Genomic DNA, 27,887 nt, shown 5'->3' on the forward strand with positions numbered 1-27,887 from the left:
CAAAGTGTAAACTTTTTTTTTAATACACACTGTAGAATGCAGTTAATAGAATATTGGGTTGTAACTTCAGTTAACCAATAACCATATGTCCCTGATCCCTTAACAACTACTTGTGTGCCTGTCTGTCCCATATGGAGAACCAATGCAATAGTTAAGACAAATCCACCCCACAAAAAGTTCATTTTAAATGAATAGAAAAAAACAAGCATAACACTGAAAATTGCATCAAAATCGGATGTAAAATCAGAAAGATATAACCAGAAGTTTGCCTAATTTAAAAAAATAGTTATTTGCACATCCCAGTTGGTATGCAAATGAGGGAACTGATGATATCACCCACTCACCATTTATGTTGAATTTAATTCTTTGAAATATCACAATTTTCTTATTGTCATATGTAACAAATATAATGAATTTGTAGAACTATTGTCTTTTGAAAAAACGTTTTTCTCCCTGAACATGTAGAATTACCATTGTTCAACATTTGATGGTTCAGTCATGTTGGTCCTTATTGTCAAATATTTCGAAATTGAAAGAGTGTATAATTCAAACAAAAATCAACACAAGAAATATAAGTGACATCGACTCTCTCATTTGCATGTGCCTAAAATATGCATATACATGTAACTATTTGAGAAAAGTAAGCAAAACTAGAATGTAATAAGTTACATGTATTTTTATCTGATATTGATGAAATTTTCTGCATTTTACTTGTCCAATTTTTGTCTCACCTGCGAAGCAGATTGAGACTATAGGCGCCGCTTTTCCGACGGCGGCGGCGGCGTCAACATCAAATCTTAACCTGAGGTTAAGTTTTTGAAATGACATCATAACTTAGAAAGTATATGGACCTAGTTCATGAAACTTGGCCATAAGGTTAATCAAGTATTACTGAACATCCTATCAAAGTTTCATGTCACATGACCAAGGTCAAAGGTCATTTAGGGTCAATGAACTTAGACCATGTTGGAGGAATCAGCATCAAAATCTTAACCTGAGGTTAAGTTTTTGAAATGTCATCATAACTTAGAAAATATATGGACCTAGTTCATGAAACTTGGACATAAGGTTAATCAAGTATCACTGAACATCCTGCATGAGTTTCACGTCACATGACCAAGGTCAAAGGTCATTTAGGGTCAATGAACTTTGGCTGAATTGGGGATATCTGTTGAATTCCCATCATAACTTTGAAAGTTTATGGATCTGATTCATGAAACTTGGACATAATAGTAATCAAGCATCACTGAATATTTTGTGCGAGTTTCAGGCCTAATGATTAAGGTCAAAGGTCATTTAGGGTCAATGAACTTTGGCCGAATCGGGGGTATCTGTTGAATTACCATCATAACTTTGAAAGTTTATTAGTTTAGTTCATTAAACTTGGACATATGAGTAATCAAATATCACTGAACATCCTGTGCGCGTTTCAGGTCACATGACCAAGGTCAAAGGTCAATGAACTTTGGCTGAATTGGGTGTATCAGTTGAATTACCATCAAAACTTTGGAAGTTTATGGATCTGATTCATGAAACTTGTACATAAGAGTAATCAAGTATCACTGAACATCCTGTGCGAGTTTCAGGTCACATGATCAAGGTCAAAGGTCATGTAAGGTCAATGAACTTTGGCCATGTTGGGGTTTTTGTTGAATAACCATCATATCTCTGTAAGTTTATTGGTCTAGTTCATAAAAAGTGGACATAAGAGTAACCATGTATCACTGAACATCTTGTGCGAGTTAGAGTAGTATTCAAAGTCAGCACTGCTGCTATATTGAACCGCGTGATGCAGGTGAGACGGCCAGAGGCATTCCACTTGTTCTCTATTGATTCAACTTTTTCTTAAGTGGACTTGGACCTCTAAGCATGTTAATTTAGTTCAGAATGTTAATTGAGTTTATGCAGAAAACCATAGTTTATGTATAAATTCAAACCTGTACATGGATATACCTGAGAAATAGGAGGAAATTTAACGGAAAGTTGATAACATCTTGAAACAAATGGAAAAAAACTCCCATTTTCTCGCTTGCAGAGCAGAGCAAGATTATAGGCACCGCTTTTTTGACAGCAGCGGTGTCATCAACATGAAATCTTAACCAAGGTTTGGTTTTTGAAATGTCCTAATTTAGAAAGTAAATGGATTTAGTTTATTAAACTTGAACATATGGTGATAGTGTATAGTTCACTCAAAATCCTGCCTGAGTTTGAAGTCACAATGACCAAGGTCAAAGGACAATAGGGCACAACAAGTTTTGCCATGCTGGGGTTAATTATATCTACTTAATGAAACTCAGACATAAGAGCAATCATGTATCTGTGTGTTTCAGGTCACACGACCAAGATCAATGGTCATATAATTGTAATTTGAAGGGTTTATGGATCTAGTATATGACACAGAATCAAGGGTAATCAAGTATGAATGATTGTTTTGCAACCATCTTGGATCACATTGTTATGGTCAAGGGTCATTTTGTGTCTATGGACGTTATTTTATATCATGATATGAATGTGTTCGTTGTGATTTATTATTATGTAGCTGTTTTTAATGTCAGCACTGTTGACACATCATAATACGTTATGCAGATGTGGCTGCCAAAGGCGTTTCAATGGTTCTGGTATAGATCTTTTTATTAAAAATCCTAAGATTTTACACGATCAGACGAAAAGTAGTAAATGAGCTTGTAACATGTGTGGTGCCAATTAGTTCATATAATGTATTTTGTACCACATTCATTTACTACATTTTGAATTAAATATATTTGCAGAAGCCACTGCCATATTGAGTATATACCGGTATATGCTTTGTTAGTAAATTGTGAAGTAAATTCTTAAGCAGAAAGCCACTGCTATATGCTCTTGTTCTGTCTGTAAATTCTTAAGCAGAAAGCCACTGCTATATTTACATGCTCTTGTTTTGAAGTAAATTCTTAAGCAGAAAGCCACTGCTGTATTTACATGCTCTTGTTTTGAAGTAAATTCTTAAGCAGAAAGCCACTGCAATATTTATATGCTCTTGTTTTGAAGTAAATTCTTAAGCAGAAAGCCAATGCTATATTTATATGCTCTTGTTCTGTTTGTAAATTCTTAAGCAGAAAGCCACTGCTGTATTTATATGCTCTTGTTTTGAAGTAAATTCTTAAGCAGAAAGCCACTGCTATATTTACATGCTCTTGTTTTGAAGTAAATACTTAGGCAGAAAGCCACTGCTATATGCTCTTGTTCTGTCTGTAAATTCTTAAGCAGAAAGCCACTGCAATATTTATATGCTCTTGTTTTGAAGTAAATTCTTAAGCAGAAAGCCACTGCTATATTTACATGCTCTTTTGTTTTGAAGTAAATACTTAAGCAGAAAGCCACTGCAATATTTATATGCTCTTGTTTTGAAGTAAATTCTTAAGCAGAAAGCCACTTTTATATTTATATGCTCTTGTTTTGAAGTAAATTCTTAAGCAGAAAGCCACTGCTGTATTTATATGCTCTTGTTTTGAAGTAAATTCTTAAGCAGAAAGCCACTGCAATATTTACATGCTCTTTTGTTTTGAAGTAAATTCTTAAGCAGAAAGCCAATGCTATATTTATATGCTCTTGTTCTGTTTGTAAATTCTTAAGCAGAAAGCCACTGCTGTATTTATATGCTCTTGTTTTGAAGTAAATTCTTAAGCAGAAAGCCACTGCTATATTTACATGCTCTTGTTTTGAAGTAAATACTTAGGCAGAAAGCCACTGCTATATGCTCTTGTTCTGTCTGTAAATTCTTAAGCAGAAAGCCACTGCAATATTTATATGCTCTTGTTTTGAAGTAAATTCTTAAGCAGAAAGCCACTGCTATATTTACATGCTCTTTTGTTTTGAAGTAAATACTTAAGCAGAAAGCCACTGCAATATTTATATGCTCTTGTTTTGAAGTAAATTCTTAAGCAGAAAGCCACTGCTATATTTATATGCTCTTGTTTTGAAGTAAATTCTTAAGCAGAAAGCCACTTTTATATTTATATGCTCTTGTTTTGAAGTAAATTCTTAAGCAGAAAGCCACTGCTGTATTTACATGCTCTTGTTTTGAAGTAAATTCTTAAGCAGAAAGCCACTGCTATATGCTCTTGTTCTGTCTTTAAATTCTTAAGCAGAAAGCCACTGCAATATTTATATGCTCTTGTTTTGAAGTAAATTCTTAAGCAGAAAGCCACTGCTATATTTACATGCTCTTTTGTTTTGAAGTAAATTCTTAAGCAGAAAGCCACTGCAATATTTATATGCTCTTGTTTTGAAGTAAATTCTTAAGCAGAAAGCCACTGCTATATTTATATGCTCTTGTTTTGAAGTAAATTCTTAAGCAGAAAGCCACTGCTGTATTTATATGCTCTTGTTTTGAAGAAAAATCTTAAGCAGAAAGCCACTGCTATATGCTCTTGTTCTGTCTGTAAATTCTTAAGCAGAAAGCCACTGCAATATTTATATGCTCTTGTTTTGAAGTAAATTCTTAAGCAGAAAGCCACTGCTATATTTACATGCTCTTTTGTTTTGAAGTAAATACTTAAGCAGAAAGCCACTGCAATATTTATATGCTCTTGTTTTGAAGTAAATTCTTAAGCAGAAAGCCACTGCTATATTTACATGCTCTTGTTTTGAAGTAAATACTTAGGCAGAAAGCCACTGCTATATGCTCTTGTTCTGTCTGTAAATTCTTAAGCAGAAAGCCACTGCAATATTTATATGCTCTTGTTTTGAAGTAAATTCTTAAGCAGAAAGCCACTGCTATATTTACATGCTCTTTTGTTTTGAAGTAAATACTTAAGCAGAAAGCCACTGCAATATTTATATGCTCTTGTTTTGAAGTGAATTCTTAAGCAGAAAGCCACTGCTATATTTATATGCTCTTGTTTTGAAGTAAATTCTTAAGCAGAAAGCCACTGCTGTATTTATATGCTCTTGTTTTGAAGTAAATTCTTAAGCAGAAAGCCACTGCAATATTTACATGCTCTTTTGTTTTGAAGTAAATACTTTAGCAGAAAGCCACTGCTATATTTACATGCTCTTGTTTTGAAGTAAATACTTAGGCAGAAAGCCACTGCTATATGCTCTTGTTCTGTCTGTAAATTCTTAAGCAGAAAGCCACTGCAATATTTATATGCTCTTGTTTTGAAGTAAATTCTTAAGCAGAAAGCCACTGCTATATTTACGTGCTCTTTTGTTTTCAAGTAAATACTTAAGCAGAAAGCCACTGCAATATTTATATGCTCTTGTTTTGAAGTAAATTCTTAAGCAGAAAGCCACTGCTATATTTATATGCTCTTGTTTTGAAGTAAATTCTTAAGCAGAAAGCCACTGCTATATTTATATGCTCTTGTTTTGAAGTAAATTCTTAAGCAGAAAGCCACTGCTGTATTTATATGCTCTTGTTTTGAAGAAAATTCTTAAGCAGAAAGCCACTGCTGTATTTATATGCTCTTGTTTTGAAGAAAATTCTTAAGCAGAAAGCCACTGCTATATTTATATGCTCTTGTTTTCAAGTAAATTCTTATGTAATTTATTCAGTAAATTTATAAGAAAAAAACAACCCTACTCTTGCGAGATTTTCTGCTCTTGTTGTGCGAGTAAAGTTAATATATTGTCAGAAAACCAAGTGCTAATATTTTGTGTTTATCCCTCATGTAGACACACAGGTTCTGCAATTTTAAGTCAAGATCTTTTTATAAGCAGAAAGTCACTATTCAAGACTGCGAGTACATTAACCCTATATAGGCCAAGGGGGGGGGGTGGGCCTAAGAAGCCCCCAAAAAATTGTGCATCCCCCGTGACATTTTTTGTGATAATTTCTAAATGCCAAAAAAAAATGCTGAAATTTCATGACTTTCACATCTCTTGCACATTTTGAGACCCTGTTTGCGAAAATCGGGGTACACTTGCGGAGATATAGCACATATTCCTGACCAATGTTACCGAAAATGGCAATTTGCATTGACTTGTGTGTGTACAATATTGGGTTTTACAAGAAGTGTTGTAAGATGAATTTTTTTTCTGTTTTTCCTCACATAACTTTCTTTTGGGCTATCACCAACCATTCTAGATTTATAAAAAACAAAAAATAGAGATTTCAAAACAAAGAAATATATAATAAATCAAAAACAAAGATATACATAAGAATTTGGAAACACAGAAGCAAACAGGAATATTATCCAACATTTAATAAATTACTTTGAAACATTCAACTTTCTGGCTGCTAATTAATATTCATTTATCTCTAATTTGCATAAGTATTTTCATTTTTTGGGGATATAATGTCAAAATATAAAGTAAATATCACCTTTCTTCAGTACACAACTAGAAAAAAAATAATGCCCAGACGGGGTAATCAATATGTGAAATTCAGGATTTCTAGAAAAATTAGCGTATGCACATAATTACTATTATAATGTAATAATTATACAATTTCAAGACAATTGAGTGAGCTGTCTTTTAGATTACATGACTGGCTACTAACATGCTTGATTCCATTTCATTTTCTAAAGAAATGGCGGAAAAACTACCAAAAAATGAAAAAAATTTGAATATTTGCATAATTAGATAAATAACAAATAATAAAAATCACAAATTTGACAACGCATTCTTGTAAAATACATAATGAGACATTAATTCTTGCTTGGCAAGTGCTGAAAAGTCAAACAGTTATTTGCTCATCTTGAGGTTGGCTGATGTCACATCCCCACATTCCTGTGTCTTATGTTTTACATGAAATAATTCGTTTTCATACATGTCTCCCTTTAATGAAACGCATGTAGGTAAATTGCAGCAATATCTAATGCATTAAAGGCGTAAATATATCTAAATTAGAAAAAAAGGTGAAAAATTTCGTCAAAATCAGACAGGTAACAAAAGTATTGAATTTTAAAGTTTAGCAATATTTTTTTTAAAATAGTTATATATACGTCTTCATAAATATTCATTAGGTGGGATTATGATATCACATCCTCACTTTCCTTTTTTTTCTTTGTTATTGCACTAAATTTGTTTCATTTATTCCACATATGTGTGGACAATGTGTCTCCTTTATATTGAAATGAGATGCAGCAATGTAAATGTAATTCATTAAGTCAATTGTCAATATATTTTTTAAATTCTTAGTAGAAAATATTTAAATAAACCTAATTTCATATGATAAAATACAAAAGAACAAGTGGGGATAAACATCACTCTGCTCATTGAAAATTCATGAAGACATGCCAAGCGCCCTTTCACTGGAATAAGGCACATTTTTAAAAATCCTTTGATTTTCATTGTCTGATTTTGATCAGATTTTCAGTGTTGCATTTTATTTTTTAAATTGTTTGAATCATTTTATTTTCAGCCCAAAGCATCCCTTTAAATGAGTTTGCAGTCCAGTTTTTGCTCTTGAAGGAAATTTTGAGTAAACAATTTTATTGCCGAAAAATACATAGGAACAATTGGGAATATGACATCAATTTGCTTATCAGTATTCGTGGAAAATTGTAGAGAACAGTTTCTCTTTAATCATACATGTAATATTATCAGCGAAGACTGCTCTATGAGAACAGGTCGAAAAATGGGGTGATAAAAGTATGGATGGTACACACTTGAATCTACCCTTTAAAGGTTTCCATGGGTAAGCCCCCCCCCCCAAAAAAAAAAAGGGGGGAAGGAGAAAGGAAGAGGGAGTTCAGGAAGAGGACAAAGGAAATGAAGAGAGAAAAGGAAAGGAACAGGAGAATGAAAATGAAAAAAACATTTAAAAATATGATACGAGTGGGGAGGAGGGCAGAAAGGGAGAAATGGGATGAGTGTATTATATTATGAAATCCTTAAAAGGGTCCTACCCAACAAGAAGTTGATTTGAAGAAAAAGAGAAAAATCTGACAGTCGTGACACCGAAAATTTGATCAAAATCAGATATAAAATAAAGCTATGACATTCTTCAGTTTCGCTTAATCTATCACATAATAGTTATATGCAGATCCTGGTCAGTATGCAAATGAGGGAGCTGATGATATCACTCACCTTTTCCTTTGAATTTTATTATTTGAAATATGAAATATTCATTTTTTTTCCTCACTGTCCTATAAAACAGTTTTTTCTCAATGAACACGAGGACTAACCATTGCTTAACAAATGGTTCAGTCAAGTTGGTCCTTGTCAATTTGTAAAAATTGAAATATTCTATAGCTCAAACAATAAAAAACAATAATAGTGAGGGTTGAGGGACTGTGTAATATGCATATGACTAATTTTGCATACAACTATTTCTGTTTTTATTTTAACAAATTGAAATCACAAAATTTACAAATGATTATTAGGTGATTGCAAATAACAAACACTAGTTAGTTAAACAAAAAGACCAATAAAAATTGTGAAAAATAAGATAGATTTTAAAATGTCATAACTCTTATATTACATCCAATTTTGATGAATTTTTTGAAACATCATATTTGTCTTTTGATTCAAAACAACTTTTTTTCTGAGATGGACTTGGCCTTAAACTGTGGTAGGGTATCATTTATCACAATTTAAAGGTATTGTTTAACTTTGTGAGCAGCCGATTTAAAAAATTATCAAATCAAGATGAAACATGTGTACAAGTGCATGTATTAGAACTAACAAACCCTGAAAACAACCATTATTGAGAATGAAAAGCTAAAACTACAAAGCAAACCCCGATTTTGTAAATAAGTGTCTTATAGACACCTAAATAGTACACATAAGTGTATGGGATGAAATTAAGATGGTGTTTCTGGTCACTTTATATTTAAATCTTTGAAGCACTAAATAATCATTTTCGAACGCAATTTTTTTCTGGGCTTCATTTTTGTAACATATCACAGACACAGGTGACAAGTGTGTCCTTCTAGCTCAGATTTTTTAAGTCAATTAATTGTTAACCAATCACTTTAAATTTGTCCTTATAAGCTTACAAAAATCTATAATTGTAATAGATGAAAGGAAATCATGCAACAACATCCAAATTACTACAAATGTTTATTTGTTTTATTATCAAACCTCGTCATTTCAAGGGCATACATACATGTAGACTTCAACGATAATATATTGGGTGGACACCAAGTACCTCAAATGAAAAGTTAACAACTTCTCTCATTTGACTATAGCCTTTTAAATTAGCAATTTTCACAGACTTTCTTGACTGGCAGTAAACACACATCAAATTGTATTTAACCTGACACCCCCCCCCCCTCTCTCCCCCATCGCTTCACAAAAGTAAACTCTCTTCAAGAAGCAACTTACCAGTACAAATACTAAAGTAAACAGTGGAAAAACAATCTTTTATGAACTACAGTGTATCTTTAAATAATGTGTGAAGTGTTTAAACCGCACATGTTTGAACCTCATCATACCTTCCAACGAACATTGATACTAATTAATGTACATTAATAGTTGAATGTCGAAATCTTAAGTATGGATTTGATTTGCAGTGAAAATGTGAGCATTTCTGATGAATGTAATAGCAAATACTGTAAACTCATTTCAAGGGACATCATAACTTTTTCCACACAGAGTTCTGTGTGGAGCTTCCTCCAGTGGTTCAATTCCTTTCTAAAAATAAATCAATAGAAGCCATTTTGAATTCATGTTTCCAGTTTCATGAACATGTAGTAGATTTTATAGAAATTCCAACACAATGGTATTGAAATCAAACATAGTTTGCGTTTAGTGATATGCGGAAATAACATGAATTTGCCAAGTTCGTTGACCCTTCACCCTCCACCCCCCTCCACTTATATTCCAACTGACTTCATCTTTAATGTGAACTTATTACCCTGTGGAAATTTGTGTACACTTCACAATTAGTCCAGATACCTGCCCTTTTAAGATTTTCTCCCCTCCACTCTCCAATTCACTGTACGTTTTCCTCCACTTACCCAGTGATTGCAAGCATCTGGACTAATCACAAATAGTCTTCTGCCCTGCAAGGGTTTAAATTGTCAAAATTTGAACTTCTTCATCCCTTGTCTGATTGTTCTCAAACTTGCAGTGATTAATTAAAACATATATCTGGCATTTGAATACAAATGACATAGAGGTTTTAATTTCCTTCAAAATGTGATCATCATTTCAAATGAAACAGAAATCAATTATAATAAAAAAGAATGGACGCTCAAGGATCATTTGAATTATAGGTTTGAACACTACTGGACAGGGGCGGAAATCTCTCCCAAAAGGTAGCGGGACAAGGGTCTGGAAAATTTGACAAGCAAAAAAAAGGGTATTACCTAACATTTAAGGTCATTTCGACGAAAATATATTTGACAAGCCCCCCCAAAAAGGTCATCTCGTCCCAAAACGCACGTTTTATTCCCATTTTGAGTGATATATTTCTTAGCATCACCAAAGACCCGAAATATTAGGGGGATATTGTGTCCCCCCTACTATTTTGAGTAGGGGGGACACGACCCCCCTGTTCCCCCTGGGATTTCCGCCCATGCTACTGGGCAAAGAGTATTACGGGACTTTGAGAATGACGGCCAACTTTAACTCTGAAACCTTAACCCCAGTATAAAGGGCTATAGAATCTGTATCAAGATCAGTATTAAGAGACTCTTATTACGCTTTTTCGTATGACACGCATTTGCTACGCAGGCGAGAACAAACAATTCCTGCTTACAAAAAAGTACATGTACACAAGAGACAGAACTACCATACATGATCATTGTCCAACTTAAAGGGATGGTCCGGGCGCATACATTTACCATTATAAACATGTTATTACAAAAAAACATATCATGTATATCATTTGCATAGATCTAGTTTATGGGGGTTTGCATATTTTTCTTGGCCTTCAGGCATGAGATCCAAGGGATGGGGCCTCAGAAACATCCCCACCAGTATTTTCATGGAGCGAATTAGCCCAGTACAGGAAGGGCTGATAATATAAAATCATGCATGTATAATTTCCACGTTATTGCAGGGAGGACCATTTTTACAACTGAAATAAACAGTTGCTACCTCACTTCGTCTACCATACTTCTTGTAGCCATTTTTAATGGATTTTGAATAAACTCAACTTGATAAAACATTCTAGTTGCATGGATATGAATGGATGCATGCAATTGTGCTGCAAACGGTCTCCTAAGGATTAGGAGTATAGAAGGCCAGTACAGTGATAGACATGCATATAACTTTAAACTAATGCAAGACTTATTATATACATTTGCTACCTCACATTTCAATGACAATAGCGTATATTAAATTAGACTTAAAGTGGGTTGCTTTAAGCCAATCAAATTTATGAGCACTTAAACCAATTATGATTATTGCTCTGGCCATCTGACATGGGCCCCTGAAGTATACCACCAAAGAATCTCAGGTATCTTGAAAGACAAGTAGTGCTAGATGACAATGTCTGCAAAATGTAATATGAATATGGGTTCTAATATCAAGTACATGTGAATGATAAATATAGATGTGAAGGGGACAACACATACGTTTTGTTCCGTCACACTTTGGAACACTGGGGGAATCAAAGTGCAGGAAATTAAGAAATTTAACACAAGGTTCATGTATGTTTAAAGGTCTCATCAGAAAACACATCTTCCCCAGGTGGACAAATCTTGAAGTAAAAAAAAAATGTAAACCTATGTAGCACAAATTTTGAATCTACAGTTCTCTGTATATTAGGTCTCTAAGTGTATTGTACAAAAGAATACCTTCTTGGGGACAAGTTGGAATATCTAAGTGGTTATCCACCATTAAATGGCAGCATAAGTCAAACACAATACGATCACTACAGGGCTGCCCGTCTTTAAAGACACAGTATTCCATGCAAACTTCAACCTCAGTTGGATCAACAGCCACTAATTTGTCCTCTGTACCATAGAGCTCAGGAGCAGTGTACAAAATTATAGGCTTCCCTGTTGGTTCTATCATGTTTACATGACGCTGCAAACGATGGCAGTCCCAAATGTGTATGACATCATCCAGATCTCTCTGAAACCAGATAATAAAACACATAATAAACAAGTTAAGGTCAGAGAGTTAATATATGTGCAACCGAAATTTCCAAATTATCAGGGGCTAATCCCTAATTCATTACAAACCTTGATTTGTTACTCTGTAATATATTTACAATAATCCTATCACAAAATTACAAAGTGATTATAATTGTCATGGGTACCAAATTGCTACCACGCGTCACGGTTGTCGGGCGCCGACAACCCTGAAAATTTTCAGGGGAAATCCGACAACCGTGAACTTCCCCGACAACCGTGGCCGACAACTGTAAAACAGGCCTAGATCTACAAAAAAAAACCTGAATATATTTAATAACACAATCTGCTTTTCAGATCCTAAAATAAACTTGACGATTATTTCGTCCAAGATTTCTTCCCGGGATTTCTTTGACTCAGTACGCTATACGATACGACCTCGACTCGAGGCCCAATCTCTTTTGTGGGAAGCGCGAAGATGTTTACCTCGCATTTGCGTATCGCATTGCTCACATTATTTACGTCTTTAAAATGGTAGTAAATACGCTCAAAAATAAAGTGAGTTGAGAGGGGTACCGTAGGTTACTGGGTTGGGCAATGTAATTATTAGATTATTACGAATTTCAGTTGATATTATCACTTATTTTGTCAAAAATAAAGTGTCAAAAATAATATCAAAATTCGATCGGATTTTAATTTCATCTCGTCCCAGCCTTTGCTACATCGACTACATGAATTCATTGAATGCTTTCCTGAAGACACTCCCGTAGATCGAGCCCGAGATCGAGCGAATTGAGAAAATTATTCAAAGATCACGTTGATAATGACAAAGCCAAAGGAATGTCCAACTCATTTATATGGAAGCTTAAAAGTGCCACCGAGATGTTGAGATAATTATCTCGGGAAGTCGACATCTTGATAGCAAAAGATAAGATGACGAGATCCTGGATCTCATCATGTCGACATCTTTTAGAAGAGATGATGAGATGACAAGATCCTGGATCTCATCATGTCGACATCTTTTAGAAGAGATGTTGAGATGACAAGATCCCGGATCTCATCATTGACATCGTTTAGAAGAGATGATGAGATCTGTCATCTCATCATCTCTTCTACAAGATGTCAACATGATGAGATCCGGGATCTTGTCATCTCATCATCTCTTCCAAAAGATGTCAACATGATGAGATCCAGGATCTTGTCATCTCATCATCTCTTCTAAAAGATGTCAACATGATGAGATCCGGGATCTTGTCATCTCAACATCTCTTCTAAAAGATGTTGACATGATGAGATCCGGGATCTTGTCATCTCATCATCTCTTCTAAAAGATGTTGACATGATGAGATCCAGGATCTTGTCATCTCTTCTTAAAGATGTTGACATGATGAGATCTGGGATCTCGTCATCTTATCCTTTGCTATCAAGATGTCGACTTCCCGAGATAATTATCTCAACATCTCGGTGGCACTTTTAAGCTTCCATACATTTACTTACAGCATAATGATTTATTCACATTTATATTCCGATTTTACTCCATAATTTCCAAAGTCTTGATCTCTACATCGATCTTTTGAAAGTGTTGATTAATTTCGTGACGGTGTGTCTACCAAGTTTTGTATCACTGCACTAGCGCTCGCAACGACAACAGTCAGGAAACAAATCGCACATGGCATCAAAATCCTTGATCTGGGGATCCGACCGGGGATCCGACTCTTCCAGAATTATATGGGATCCAAAACTAATTCAGTTTGAATGTTTTTTTTCAGATATTCATTGAATCTGTTACAATTTTCATAAGAAATAATCTTTATTAATATCATTCACATTTGTTATCATTACAACTCATCTTTTTAATACGTATATACAGTGTATTTTCATTTGTATTGTTCTTTGTTGCTCATGGCCTGCCAATTGATTAATGAGCTCACCTGTACCGGTCCTGAGAAATGTTTTTAATCATCACAGTGATCATGCTTTATGAATTTGATGTACAATTGCTTAAAAACTACGATTTAAACTAAAAACATTATTTGAAATTGATTTGAGTGAAGGAGAAAGAAAGAATAAAGGGGGGGGGGGTGGTCGTGGTCAATGTCGATGAAAATGAAATTATTATTCATTTATGGATGTGTCTACTGTGATTGATCATTGTGGCTGCATAATCTTTATGGCGATTGAAAAATCCACCTTGGGTCGGGAGGGGTACGTGATGAAAATGAAATTATTATTCATTTATGGATGTGTCTACTGTGATTGATCATTGTGGCTGCATAATCTTTATGGCGATTGAAAATCCACCTTGGGTCGGGAGGGGTACGTGATTCAATATATCTCGACAGAAATACACATTCAACAAAGTGGATTGACAATTCATTCACAGTTATACATTTTAAGTACGAATTGTGTGAACGTTTTAGAGGATATGTATTTCGTTGTTTACGCCCACAATGAGTTGCTAGTATAATTTGAATATCGTTGGATGAATTTTTCAATTTCACTGATGTTATTATTTCTATCGGAATTGTGCTTTTATACAGTTAGCTTTACAACGTCGTTAGCCTAATTACTGCGAGTGGATGATATTCATGAAATGAGTTGGAATGTGAACGAGACGCCCCAAAGCCGATGGCACGTGATCTAATTAGTATTCATTATCTTGGGCTTGAGCCAATCATTGTGCTTGAACGGGTTTCCCGATTTCCCACCCTGGAAAGTGTGCCACGTGTGTGACCTTTTAACCTGTTGTTTGAGTGCGAATCAGCTGACTTCGTGACCTCAAATATTCTTCGTTGTTTACGCTGGATGAGTGCTATACAATTAAGAAAATCTTTTGATTTTTAATAAACTGTTAAAACGTGAATTTCTGTAAATTTAAAACTACACCTAAAGTGATATTGTGATGCAATTTATTGAATCACGTACCTCGATCTTCCCACTCATGATGCAAGAAAATATTTTTAAATTTAAAATCAAAATATACATGTAAAAGAAGATTATTCAGCCATCATCATCAGTAGAATTAAAAATATATTCGCTTCGAATATTGACTTCTTCACCAATCCCACACACACGATCTCAACATCCCCTTGTCATTGTCCACGCCACGACCCCTCCCTATCGCTCTCTCCCGTCGATCATCTACAACCCCCCCTCTTCCTCTCTCTTTCACATACGCTGTATTTGTAGGCCTATAGTGTATTACCTAGAAATATTTTCCTATATATCAATTAACCTATACTTTCAAGTTTCAAAACATTACAAATCGCAATTAATAACAAAATCGTAATGTTAAAGTTTTATGAATGACTAAAAATATTTCTCACGCTCGTGATGAGCACATTCATTATTTTATAGGTAAATAACGAACAAACAGCAATAACTGACAGTGATAAAAGAATCTTGATAAAAGATTTTAGTGTAAACATCATCAACAGAAGTCTTATGAGAGTTAGTTTCAGAGAGTATCTGAATAAACAAAACAAAAATTCATGCAAATTATAGTGGGGACCCCGTCTCATAAATACCGATGTCCATTATTTGGAAGCCTCGAAAGAAATCTTCCGAGGCTTCCAAATAAAGTCGGAACAATCTTTGGATTTCGTATTAAAGGGGCGTGACGCGGCGCAAGCTCAAAGGGCTACGCATGCGGTCCATAGATGTAGTCGGTCATTGACATATAAGCAACACGCATTCACAAAATTAATCGCACTTTTACAAGGATGTGGCCATCTAAACATTGAAATAATGGACTTAATTTATCGATACCATCAATGTGAATAAATCAATGAACCGTAAGTATAACATGAGATTGACATTTCCTTTCACCTTTTTAAGTTATAATTGCCTTTCTGCTTAATTCAATCGCAATTCGCGCAACTGTTTCGGCTGTGTGGCCGGAGAAGCATTAAACAGGCATAAAATGTGGTGCATTTGCAGAGATGCCAAGTTCAAAAAAATGTTATGCGTGAGATTTTCATGACTCGACGTCTCTGTGCGCGCGCGGCCAGTACTTACACTCGTACGTTGCGAAAAGGCGCGCGCAACGCGCGCGCACATGAGAAATGGGCTTCAAAACTATGCGATGCACGCACGCGATTCATCGTATCACGTACTAGCTGTGCGCTGACTGCACTCTCGATTCGTCTCGCGTGCCTGGCTAGACACGAAGGCGGTCGGCCAGTCGTATAATCTGGCGAATAATGCTACTTTTTCTCCTTTTTTTTCTGTCGGGTCCCGATGCGTGAGAAAAATGGGTGCTATGCGTGAGATCGTGAGACGGACCCTGAATGCGTGAGTCTCACGCACAATGCGTGAGACTTGGTAGCTCTGCATTTAGCAGCAATCTAAGCTCGTTGATATTGATATTTTCGATAGCTTCGCGCGGGAGGGGGGACACCCCCCTCCCGAACCCTCCCCCGTGCGTGCTTCGCACGCACCGAGGCCGCTGCGCGGCTTGCGTCGCTTCGCGCCGCCGACAACCGTCAGAGTGAACCTGGCGAGAACGGTGTATATACTTACTTGTAGGTAAGTATTTTAACCAGGTAGGGACACATTACATGTACTGTAATATGAGATGTTTCTCTTGAACAAAATGTTTATGTAATTTCATTTCTTTAATTGAAACATTCATATTATTGTAGTTCAAGCCTCGCATATTGTACTTTGTCAAGCCTTACATTTGACATCCAATACATCTCTTTAATTAGTCTGTCGGTATTTAACTTTATTTCTATTAGTGTATTACACATGACATGTCCTGCCTTAAAGGATTAGAATTATTGAATGTTAAAAAACAATTACCAAATATTAGCTTGTCTGACAGAACATCAACACGTCTTCAATTCCTATGACGAGTGGTTTCTCCTTTTTTTCCCCTCCCATTTTTTTTTCAAACAGGTGCACACCTAGTTACCAATTAGCATTTCCATTTATTTGAAAGCAGGATAGAAGAGCATTGTACTTTGTAGGTTAACTGCCTTGCTTACGGTAAGGTACTGCGGCAGTCAAACCCGGACTTTCCATGTATAGTAAGGTGACTTAGACCACTCGGCCACGGCACATCTCGTGAATGGAGTGCCTGCCCCCCCCCCGGGCCCCCCGCATATCAATTTGTTTGCGCTCCTTTTTTGCAGTGCGTAGCGTGTTAAATTATTTCCCTATGGAGAATAATAGAAAATACGCAGTTTTTGAGGGATTTGCTAAGATATCTCCCAAACGCGTCAACAAGGTGATCTATCAAAACAGAATAGAATAGAGCAGATTCTCACCTTGAACATGATATGATTTTCAGTCAATTTTAGTCAAATTAAGTTCTGTCACTTTTGAGGTTTTTGGAACCTTTCTTGATGATTTTGGAAATCCATTTGTACATGAGCCAATGGGCAAGTGCGAGAAACGAAACGTTTGGTGCGACTTCACATTGTTGTAAAAAAATATATACGTCACAATAGACCCTATCAAAAAAAGACATTTTGCAGAAAATGCTGTAGATTGCGAATACCTAAGAATGATTTTGATTGGCCAGGGATAAAAAAAACCTCTGTCACTTTTCACATTTGCAAAAGCTTTTGCAATTTTGGTCACTATAGTTTGGCGGCCGGTTCAGCCGATGGCATTGTGTGTACACAGTAAACACGCATAGCTAGGCAACGCAGCGCGTGAAGAATTTCACTATTCGTACAGCGACGACTTGAGTGTATGTTGGATAGAACCGTACCATTTTTGACCGGGGGTGTGCCAATGAATGCAAGTGATCACGAAGAGTTACAAAACTGAAGGGAGTGAGAAAACAAGGAAAGTGAGAGGGAAATTTATGAAAACAAGTAATGCGAGGAAAAATTACAAGAAAAGGAGAGAAAGGAGAAGAAGTGAAAACACGCAGCTGAGTGCGCTCACGATATGTAAGTTGAACACCCCTACATCGCAATGTAGCAGCCCGCCACTATACACGTAGACTGCCTGCACGATGCGAAGACAGCGGCGCGTATTAGTGACTGTGCGTTAAACGTCCCATTTCTATGCCTTAAAAAAGGAGCGTTTTTTGTACACAACAAATTGATATGATCTACATCAAATTTTTATTTACACATTTTCTGATCTAGTACTCATCAATGGAAGTGACCTCCCCCGGCATGCCCGGGGCTACAGTCAGTAGCCTTACCTGTATCAATGCCATGAAGCAGAATTGGATGAGATTTTTGTCCAAAGAATCTCCACTAAATTTATCATCATCTTTGAGCTCTGCAAAGATATTCATCCAAAACTGTGCACATTCTTTCCTCTGAATGCTCCACCATGCTTCGATGCGCTGGTTGGCGACGCTCCGACCATAAACAAAGCTTTTTTGATCTGCCAATCCGTCACGATGTTCTCTTCTTAAAAATGTTTGGAGATCTCGCACGATAACATTTTCAGTCCTCTGTCAGCTCTAACACGACGAGGGCAACCTTCCGCCTCTAGTATTCCTTCAATGAAATACCCAGCAATTATGCCTGCACTCTGCGTGTGATGGGCTCTCAACCATATCATTTTTCTTGAGAAGCCATCAATGCATCCACTGATACTAATCCCATAAGGTTTCAATTTATCATAACAATCTAGATGCCAGGTAAAGTTAGGTCCAACCCCGCGATACCTTCGTCTCTGCAGACGCCTTCTACGTCTCTCGTTGACTCCTTCGGGATGCAAAATTAGCATCAACAGCCGAACATTCTCTCTTGATATCCGAAGACCGTTTGCAGCACATTTGGCATGCATCCATCGATACCCATGCAACTGGCCAGATGACTGTATTTTGTCCAAAATGAAAATGGCAACATCTAGAACATTGGAATGTTTAATTAAGTTTAGTTTCTTCAAAATCCGATGTAAATGCCGACATGAAACAATAATACGATGTTTTGCTAACAGAAAGTAGATAATGTCTTTTTGCGAAAACCCCAGCTGAAAGTAAAGACGAATAAGACCATCCCTTCTCTCTATCCTCCTGCTCCGGCTCTGAGCTCGAGAACGCGCCATCTTCCGCCGCCTGGCCTGGCGCGCGCAACAAAAAAAAAATATCACGTACGTACGTAGTATTATTACGTACGTACGTGATAATATTACGTACGTACGTGATAATTATCACGTACGTACGTGATAATTATCACGTACGTACGTAATAATATCACGTACGTACCTAATAATATTACGTACGTACGTGATAATTATCACGTACGTACGTGATAATATCACGTACGTACGTAATAATATCACGTACGTACGTGATATTTTTTTTTTTTTTCGTTGTCAGAAATGTCCGGTTTGGGGCTTCGTAAAAACGTGAACCACCGTAAAAGTGGCAAAGGAAAATCACTATTTTATCAAAATAGATTGGATTCATTTCAGTTTAGTTGCAAAAGGGGTTAGGTCCACGATGATCATTTTTAAAAGAATATGTAGAAAAAATTGAAGACAGGTAGATTTCTTTTATACCCAATTTTATGTTCACATGATAGGGTAGTACATCATGGCAATTTAGTATCTCATAAGAGTATTGCAGTAAGTGAGAATAAAAAACATGTTTTTCTCGGAATGGTAAAATGTGGATCTAACCCCTTTTGCAACTAAAAAAGATTACGGTCATAGGTTCATTGATTTCTATCCTTCGTGTATATCGATAGTTCTTACAACTGGTCTACTGGAACAAAACAGCCACTTTGGCGGAAGAATGCATATCTGGTCAAAATGTGGATAGCTATAGTAAACGAAAAAAATAAATATGTCTGAAAGAAATGGTAACAAATGATATGTACATTAGATTATAACAAGAAAATACACTCTAAATTTCAAAGTTAATGAATCTTTGGGATTGAATATAGATCTTATTTTCGGCTGGTCAGTAGATTCACAAGCGACTTGAATGTATTTTAAGTCTATGAAATTTAGAGTAATAAAAAGCCTGTAGAACATACTGTTATTTAAGATATTCTGATCTGTGTTTATTTGGAATGTGGTAAAATACAGTCAGCGCTGAGCAAATATCACTATGAGATTCAAGACTAAGCCTCCTCCTCTTTTGAAAGAAAATCTTTTGAAAGAAAAACCTCCTTTGTCTGTCATCAAAATAAGTAAGATGTCAGTTTCGCACAATGCATCAAAATATTCTCCACAATAAAGTAAACCTTGTATTAATTCCAACATACAGAGCACAGTGATATAAGAGCTGAAGATAACAGAGATTGTATGTTAACTGATCATGCAATCAATCGTGGAAAAAAGTGTAAAAACGATGGCTAATTCAAGCCATTAGGTTTTGTGTTACAGAACCTAATGTCGACTCTGACAAATATAAGACTTTATGCAAATCTGCTTTTACTATGAAAAGATCTAGAAGGAAGCGTAGACACGGTAGTTAATAGTAGAAGTAGAGGAGAGGGGTTGGAATATATTAAAGGTGAAGTAACATGGAAAATTAGATGCAATCAACTGATCAACATACGTAGGAAAATCCCGACTAGCACTCAATCGACGATCGAAACAAATATTCTGAACATGTAGAGGAATAAACATTGAGGGGTATCCATTTTTTTTATTATTAACCCTCGTATCAGTTCGTTCAAGAAAACGTTTTACTACTCTTAAAAAAGAATGAGTCCCAAAGATGTCGAAGTTAAATAAATGCCGCAACCAGGCGTGAATAAAAGCTATTTCCAACATGTTACATTGACTTGCAAGAATGAAAGACATAATTGTAATAATTTTCGATGGCTTAAACTTCAAGAAGAAAGAAATGTTTTATAATAGATACGCGTGGTGTACAGGTAGCATAAACACTGCATCATCGTCAAGATCCAAGCGTTTTCTATTTAGTTATTGATGTTTTTGTATTTGCCTTCACATATTCATTATGATCTTAGTGTGAAGCATTATGAATGATATTCGGTTGTATCCTGTGTAAGTACTGCAGGACCCCAAGAAAGAGCAGCTTTTAGATCAAAAATGTTATTAAATACATGTATACAGGAACAGTACAGGATTGTCTTATTTATCATAAAATGGGAAGTCCTTTAAATGATTTATTTTATTAAATTGAATTAATATGATAACCGTATATATTCTACTTAAAAAACAATTGCCTTTGAATTAAAAAACATGACTTTAAAATGTGGATGTGGTTTCGCAATAATCGTTCCTTCCAGAACCCGATATAGTTGTCGATTGCGAAGACGGCTTGGGGACATTCTTCTTACTTTTCGAGAGTGACGGGAATCTCGGAGTCGAAGTGAGGCACGAAAACGAGTCGCGCCAAAGCTTGAAGACACGCTTGTTACACACAAAGGCTATGAAGATGTAGACGCCTTGAAGAGAATTAAGGATAATGAAGATGTACCACAAAGCTGTGACGTCAGTGAAAGCAGCTATAAAACCAAAGATCCAAGTAAAACCAAGGATGCTAGACATCTGCGTCGGAATAAAATAAATAACAAAAAAGAGTTAAATATGTTACTCTTTTACTGATTAGAAAGTATATATACCTGTATACATGTAGGTCTAAAGTATGAAGTATTTGTAAATAATCAGCTAGGGAAGAATGTTCTATGAGATCTTTGAAACATCGTAAATTCAATTCGAGATATTAATTATTCGAATATGTGATTTGAAGAATTCAATATAGAGATGTCAGAAGATATTAGCAAAACTGCCTGCCATATTTGCATGTATTATTGGGATCAATTTCGTTTTTAATGAGTAATATGAACATTACAAATCATTTGGATGTGTATATTAGTTGAAGAATGGTCTAAATTTACCTTCACATAAATCCAAAGGTCACCGAGTTTCCTTTTTGAATGTCCGCGTGCCGTGGGGACTGTCTTCATGCGGATGCCTGCGATGATAGATGCAAAAATTATAAGATTGCTCAGAAGTAAGAATGCTATTGGAATCCCAAACACATACAGATTCGCTAGACCGTCGCCAATCCAACAATTCCTTTGACCATAGGACAAATTGAAACTAGGGACATTGAAGCCAGTGAAGAAGAGACACAGGCAAGGGATCACTACGAGCAGAGGACACGTCCAACTGAAGACAAGAAAGTACAAAAGAACTGCAGCGCCCTCATCTACCTGACCAACACTCACGGTTACACCGAAGCGCCTGTGAAGATCAACGGCAATGGCGGATGTATGGGAGAAAACGACAAGCCACATGTAATGTCCGAGAATTGCCACTGCAATGCATGTACCAGGGATCAAGACAGATACCCCGCTTAGAAGGAGAAAGATATGGGAAAATACCAAGGAGATACAAAGGCTTAAGATGATGATACTGAAGGTGTTATTACGCAGGCCCTTGAAGCAACCATACGTAGCTATAGTCAGCAACAGGGTCACGACTGATAAGCACGAACCAACGGTGCTAAGAGTAGCCTGAGCTGCAGAATAGTTTATGAATGGCATGTACTCTTCAAGAAAATTGCAAACTTGCACGCTATGATTCCCTATTTTGGTAAATTCCCCTGGTGTGAAACTAATGTTGCTAGTTAGGTAAAGCAAGGATCCATCCTGCATTTCTTTAAACAACGATGCGTTGAGCGTGAGAAGTGGGCATGGGGTATAACGTGTTAAGTTACAGACGAAGCTGTAATCTTCTTTGGTGTAAGAATTCGTTGAAGTGTTTAGACTACGCGTAAAGTAATATGTTGACTTGTCAAGGGAGAACTCAAAGTCATCATCGTCACTAATGATTGTCAGGTTATTAACGTGATATTTGGGATTTGAAGCAATAATGTGATTCGGGCAGTCGTCAATTTTGATCATACATCCGTAGGTCACTTGAAATCTTGACACCCGACAAACGAATGATGATAATGAAATATTAGAGGGTTCGGTCGAAGAGAAAAGTGCATCGAGTTCCGAAAAGTAGTAGCCTTGAAGATACCCTGAGATGTTCACTCTGCGACTGCAGTCTGTTTCATTACCACCGATACTTGGAGCTGTATTGACCTGTATCATATCTACTCTCAATTCTTGACTAAAATTAAAGATACTTCGTAAGGCAGAATGCAGTTCATCTGTAAGCAAGAAAGGCGAAAGGCATTGCTCATCCTGGTTGATCGTGTCTTTACATTCCATATTGATGTTAGTAGGGGAAGAAGATGCGTCACTACAATCTTCTTCAAAGACATCATCGGCATTTGCGCTGACGCAAGATAGTTTGCCATCAAGAAGGAAGCCATCGGGACAAGTCAGATTCACACACGTGAGAGTTTCTGAGTCAAAGCGTTGATCATCTCTACAGGTTACCGGTAAACTGAAATCAAGCAATAGAGATATTGAAGAGGTTCTCTGGTCTGGTCTTGGTAAAGTAATACGAGGTGAATATGGACATGCGAGATTTCTAAGAATCGAATCAACTTGACTATACCCATGAAGAATTCCAGTGGAACATTGATAACAGTGCGGATTTCTGTGCTTCACACTGTTTACCACGATTTCAGCTTGGTATAGAGAACAAGCATCGAAAAGCGATCCTTGAGAGGGTGATGGTGATGCCATTGTGACATTTCCGCATTGGTCAGAAGTAGGAGTGACGATGCATGATCTTTCATTGCCAGTCCACATCGGAGCCTTCAGAAGCCAAGAGATACAAGTCGTAACTACAAAGGCAAATGTCGCTTTCTCTTCAAACGTAGATCTCGAAGTGAAGCTTAATGTTTCGTCGACATGGCACGTCGCTTCTAAGGTCCAAGGGGTGAGGTCATCTTTGTCTTTGCCGTTACAAATGGCGCAATACACATTCTTGAAGGTTATTTCACCCTTAAAGTCAACTGGTATAAACTGATGGGGGTTCTGAACGTCGGCTTCTCTTTCACATTCAAACTTAACGTCATCTCGAGTCCAAGAATCCGCACACTTACTGACCACTCGGTAGTACCTAGCTGGTGATCCTGGTATCCTGGCGCAAGTTACTTGATCATGATTGATGCCAACGATAGGTGGAGGATCGGGGTAATCAGTGGTTCCATTAGAGGTGCAAGACAGCGCGTAATCAAGACAACAATCATTGTAGAAAACACACCGATTATCACAGTGGCAGCTAGCGTGTTCTTTATAAGTCTGCCCACAGGAGATTGGAACACCGTCATCTCCGCACAAAGCTGTCACGGGGCAAAGTGGAACCGGCCAACCCAAGACTGTTCTGTTCACATTTGGAGTATTAACTGTAAGAAAAGATGAATTGTAATTGTAAGAATTAATTCGAATTCATCCCATGTAATCAAAGAAATCCTGTGTACAACCAGTGAATTTACTTTTTTTCTAGTGTAACAACTAACGTAGCCCATAATAATAATTAAAAAAGAATGTTTGCTAATTATGGCGAAATGACAATATTTCCAGCTTTTTTCTAACTGTGATTGATTTCATATTGAAATTGACCGTTTCATGATCCTGTTACGAAATTTGGTAACTTGCTAGGAACCTAAGTTGATTCTGATTGGCTGCTGATCAGCATTACCACGGCAGTTACCATTGGATGGCGGAGTCAGCATGAAAGTAACTTTAAAGGCCACCGTACACCTTACGACTGTTCGCGATCCGATTTTGGAACGAATCGCATTTTGCTCTTTTTCTGAAAATGTGAATGGAACTTATGATTTAATTTGAGGCTAAAATTGATTGAATGAATAGGCCTACTAATATAACCATTTTGAAAGATTGTAAGCCTTTATTTTAGAGTAAAGGCCAAATTAGTTTCAAATCGTATCCAATCGTACGACTACTATGACGTCATTACGACTAGATATTAAATTCGCTATCATTCTAAGAAGGATGAAAGCACAGTAACAGACTTGTACATAGGTATTCGTATGATGATTTAGAACATTACACGGTAAGATATTCAGTCTCAATATTAGCATCAAATTCTACTACATTTTATTCTGAAATTGGGTCGCAGACCAATCGTAAGGTGTGCAGTCGCCTTAATGCAACGGGGCCTAGGAGTTTCAAATGTTTATTTTGATATAAAAATACTTTACAATGCATAATGCAAAGCTTGCTCTCCCCAAAACATCATTAATATTATAGTAAATACTTAAATACATAAATCAATATACAGGGTGTTTCTAAAAAAAGGGTAACCGAAGTTCAAAGTTCGGCTATATCAAAAATACATAATAAATTCTTGTGATTTATATTTAATGTGATTGAGTAACCCATCAACTTTACTTTTGACACCTCAAGTTCCTTGCATCACGATTATCACGGGGTATAGAGTTATGGTCCATCGAAGGCGAAGGGTGCAAAACCCACTTGTTAGGGTTTTAATGTACATGCGTGAAAACTACTTTGTTGTAAGATTTTTGTTTCATCAGAGTTTTCCCTTCAAAATTTAAGTAAAATCCTGCCCCCTCTGTTAACTTTTTTGTGAGTTTCTGGCATTTACATCTCAACTGACTAGCTTCAATCTCTGTTGAACACATCATTCACCCCTAACTTTTGAATGAACACCTCCAACGTTCTCACAGTACCTCACATTATTTGGCGCTTTATTTCTTGCATTGCTCCTAATTGTAACCATTGTTGGGTGTGATGAAGAACAATTATCTTATGTTATACATGATGTGCCTGCAAGTCACAAAGGTTGTGCGGAGCCGTAATTGCAGCTGGACCCAATTATGTAACATTTACTTTAAAAAAGATATAAGAAGGGTACCGTTTCTTTGAAAAATCTGATGAAACCTGTCCAAAACCTTACAACAAAGTTAGTTTCGTGCTTGTACATTATAAAACCCCCAAAAAGTGGAAAAAAATGGTTTTGTACCTTTCGCCTTCGACTGGCCATAACTTTGTATCCCGTGACCACTGTGACGCAAGAAAGTGTCAAATAAAAGTTTGAGTTACCCAGTTATGCAGAACAGAAAAGGAGGTGGAAGGGGGGAGCAGGGAAAACCCAACAGTAATTTTCAAGCAGTTACAATAACCAGTACATATATTTTCATTATAATTGCATGTTTCATGATTGCAACAAACTCCCATTCTTGTCAAATGTAGATCACAAAGTTTTACATTAAGACATACATTCTGTATTTAACAGTAATATAGTGAAATAGTCTTACCAACACGGGTTTGATGCGATCCATTTATGATTATTGAAATAGTCAAAAATAGGCGAAGCAGAATTCTATTTTGTCTATACATCCTCCCTAATTTTCTTACAGTGAATCCGACGAAGTAATTAGCTCAACGTGAATTCTATTTGATAAAGTGACTTTTCCCCGACAATGTTTATGGACTAAAAATCAAGATGATTATGTTTCACCAGAACGTGTCATTATAGCTTTAAGTGGTCATTTGTGGTTTCTAATAACGGAACTCATTATATAGTTTTATTTTACAAGGCCATTTTAAGAACAACAATACACGTTTACCTTGCTGAAATATGTATGGTTGTATTGAGTAAATAAGCACATTCATAGTTGCGTGTCCGTTTGTTTGCTGAACTAAAAAGTACAAAATTAGCATCATTTATATTAAAATGAAGCTAAGCAAACATATGGGGAAATCCTTGTTGCAGGCATCGTTTCCTGTTCCAATGGCCGGTTGACAAAATTATAGATATCATTACGTCATATCCGATGTAACCTGGAGTTTCGGTTTTTTATTTGAATACGTAGAGCAAACAGTCGCATGTTGTATACAAATAGGACAAGGTCAAGGGCACAGCACACAAATTAAACATCATCATTCCAATTTCAATGTTTCGTCATCACTGGTCATCATCAACCATGAAATTACAAAGCAAACGACGAAAGGATTAGCAAACAGAATAGAACATAAAACCACAAATAATTTGGAGATTAAGTTGGGCAGATCTTTGACAGAGACAGTTTCCTTGGTTTTATTTTCATTATCGAAGGCATATGGGTACATAAATATATGAACAACACATGCCAAGTCCATCTCTTAGCTAAATTGAGTTAAATATTGAAAACAGTTGCTTATGCACGAGTGTATCTTGTGTAATTCCATTCAAAAGTTTCTGAAATGATTGTAAAACTGAACAATATGCTCACTGGATTTTTTTATGTACTCGAAATTAATAATTATTGACTTGGACCTATTCTCATTTTCATGATGATGTTAATATATATATCCTTGTGTATACTGACAAAATTTTTAGTTTCTAGCATTTAGATTTAAAATAAGCGCTCATATTGCCGATTGTGATCATGGTGATACGGTTACTGTAAGTAGGCCTATATTCTCTAAATCCTTAAGTCAATTCAATTATATTCATTTACTTTAAATCTTATAAAAATAGGCCTACAAACAAACCATTTCATGCGAAATACATTTTTAATAAATTTCGTTATTTGATACTACTCAAATGATCTATCATCTCTATTATGTTCATTTAGATATTTTATTCTTTTGATTAACGAGCTACTTCTTCCGTCTAAGCAGCATCTCTTCTTATCTTATTTTTGTAAGTTCTTGAATTCACTTATCTCATGTAGTTTGGGGCTGGGCTGTATGAACCATAATTGTACTTGCTTAATGCAGCATAATTATCCTGACATTAGCAGAGCGGATATTACGCGCTCTGCGTTTCGAGGAAAAATCCTCGCCTGGGTTGAGTGCAGGGCATTTCCATATTGAAGGATAACACGCCATGGCTTGGAATCGAACCCACGTCTCTCAGCTTGAAAGAAGAGACATAACCACTAGACCACGACGTCCCCACCAGATTAAATATTCTTATGGGGAAGTGATGGCTGATGCTGAATTATTTGCAGTACAAGTAACCTTATAATTTCATAGGTAGAACGAAGTCATGATACCTGCAGATAATACGAGATGGATGGCGGACTCTTTTGAAACTCATGAACCAATTTAGGCGAGTGCCTGGTTTAGGAGCTGCTATGCTAACCCAAGCCAGCTTCTA

The 27,887-nt window shown here is 36.3% G+C and overlaps 1 protein-coding gene and 1 pseudogene across 1 annotated transcript; both read right to left on the bottom strand.

Moving 5' to 3' along the window:
* Positions 1–10,438: 10,438 nt before the first annotated feature.
* On the bottom strand, positions 10,439–18,939 carry LOC121408187 (annotated as a pseudogene).
* A 1,476-nt stretch (positions 18,940–20,415) lies between these two features.
* On the bottom strand, positions 20,416–26,201 carry LOC121408189. The gene is made up of 3 exons (XM_041599568.1): positions 26,059–26,201; positions 21,746–24,159; positions 20,416–21,395 (listed from the first exon to the last, which is right to left on the bottom strand). Exons 1-3 carry the CDS (start codon positions 26,138–26,140, stop codon positions 21,093–21,095), a joined length of 2,799 nt encoding a protein of 932 aa, XP_041455502.1. The 5' UTR covers positions 26,141–26,201; the 3' UTR covers positions 20,416–21,092.
* Between the last annotated feature and the right edge of the window lie 1,686 nt (positions 26,202–27,887).

The sequence above is a fragment of the Lytechinus variegatus genome, chromosome 2, assembly GCF_018143015.1.
Source record: "Lytechinus variegatus isolate NC3 chromosome 2, Lvar_3.0, whole genome shotgun sequence".
NCBI classification, from domain to species: Eukaryota; Metazoa; Echinodermata; class Echinoidea; order Temnopleuroida; family Toxopneustidae; genus Lytechinus; species Lytechinus variegatus.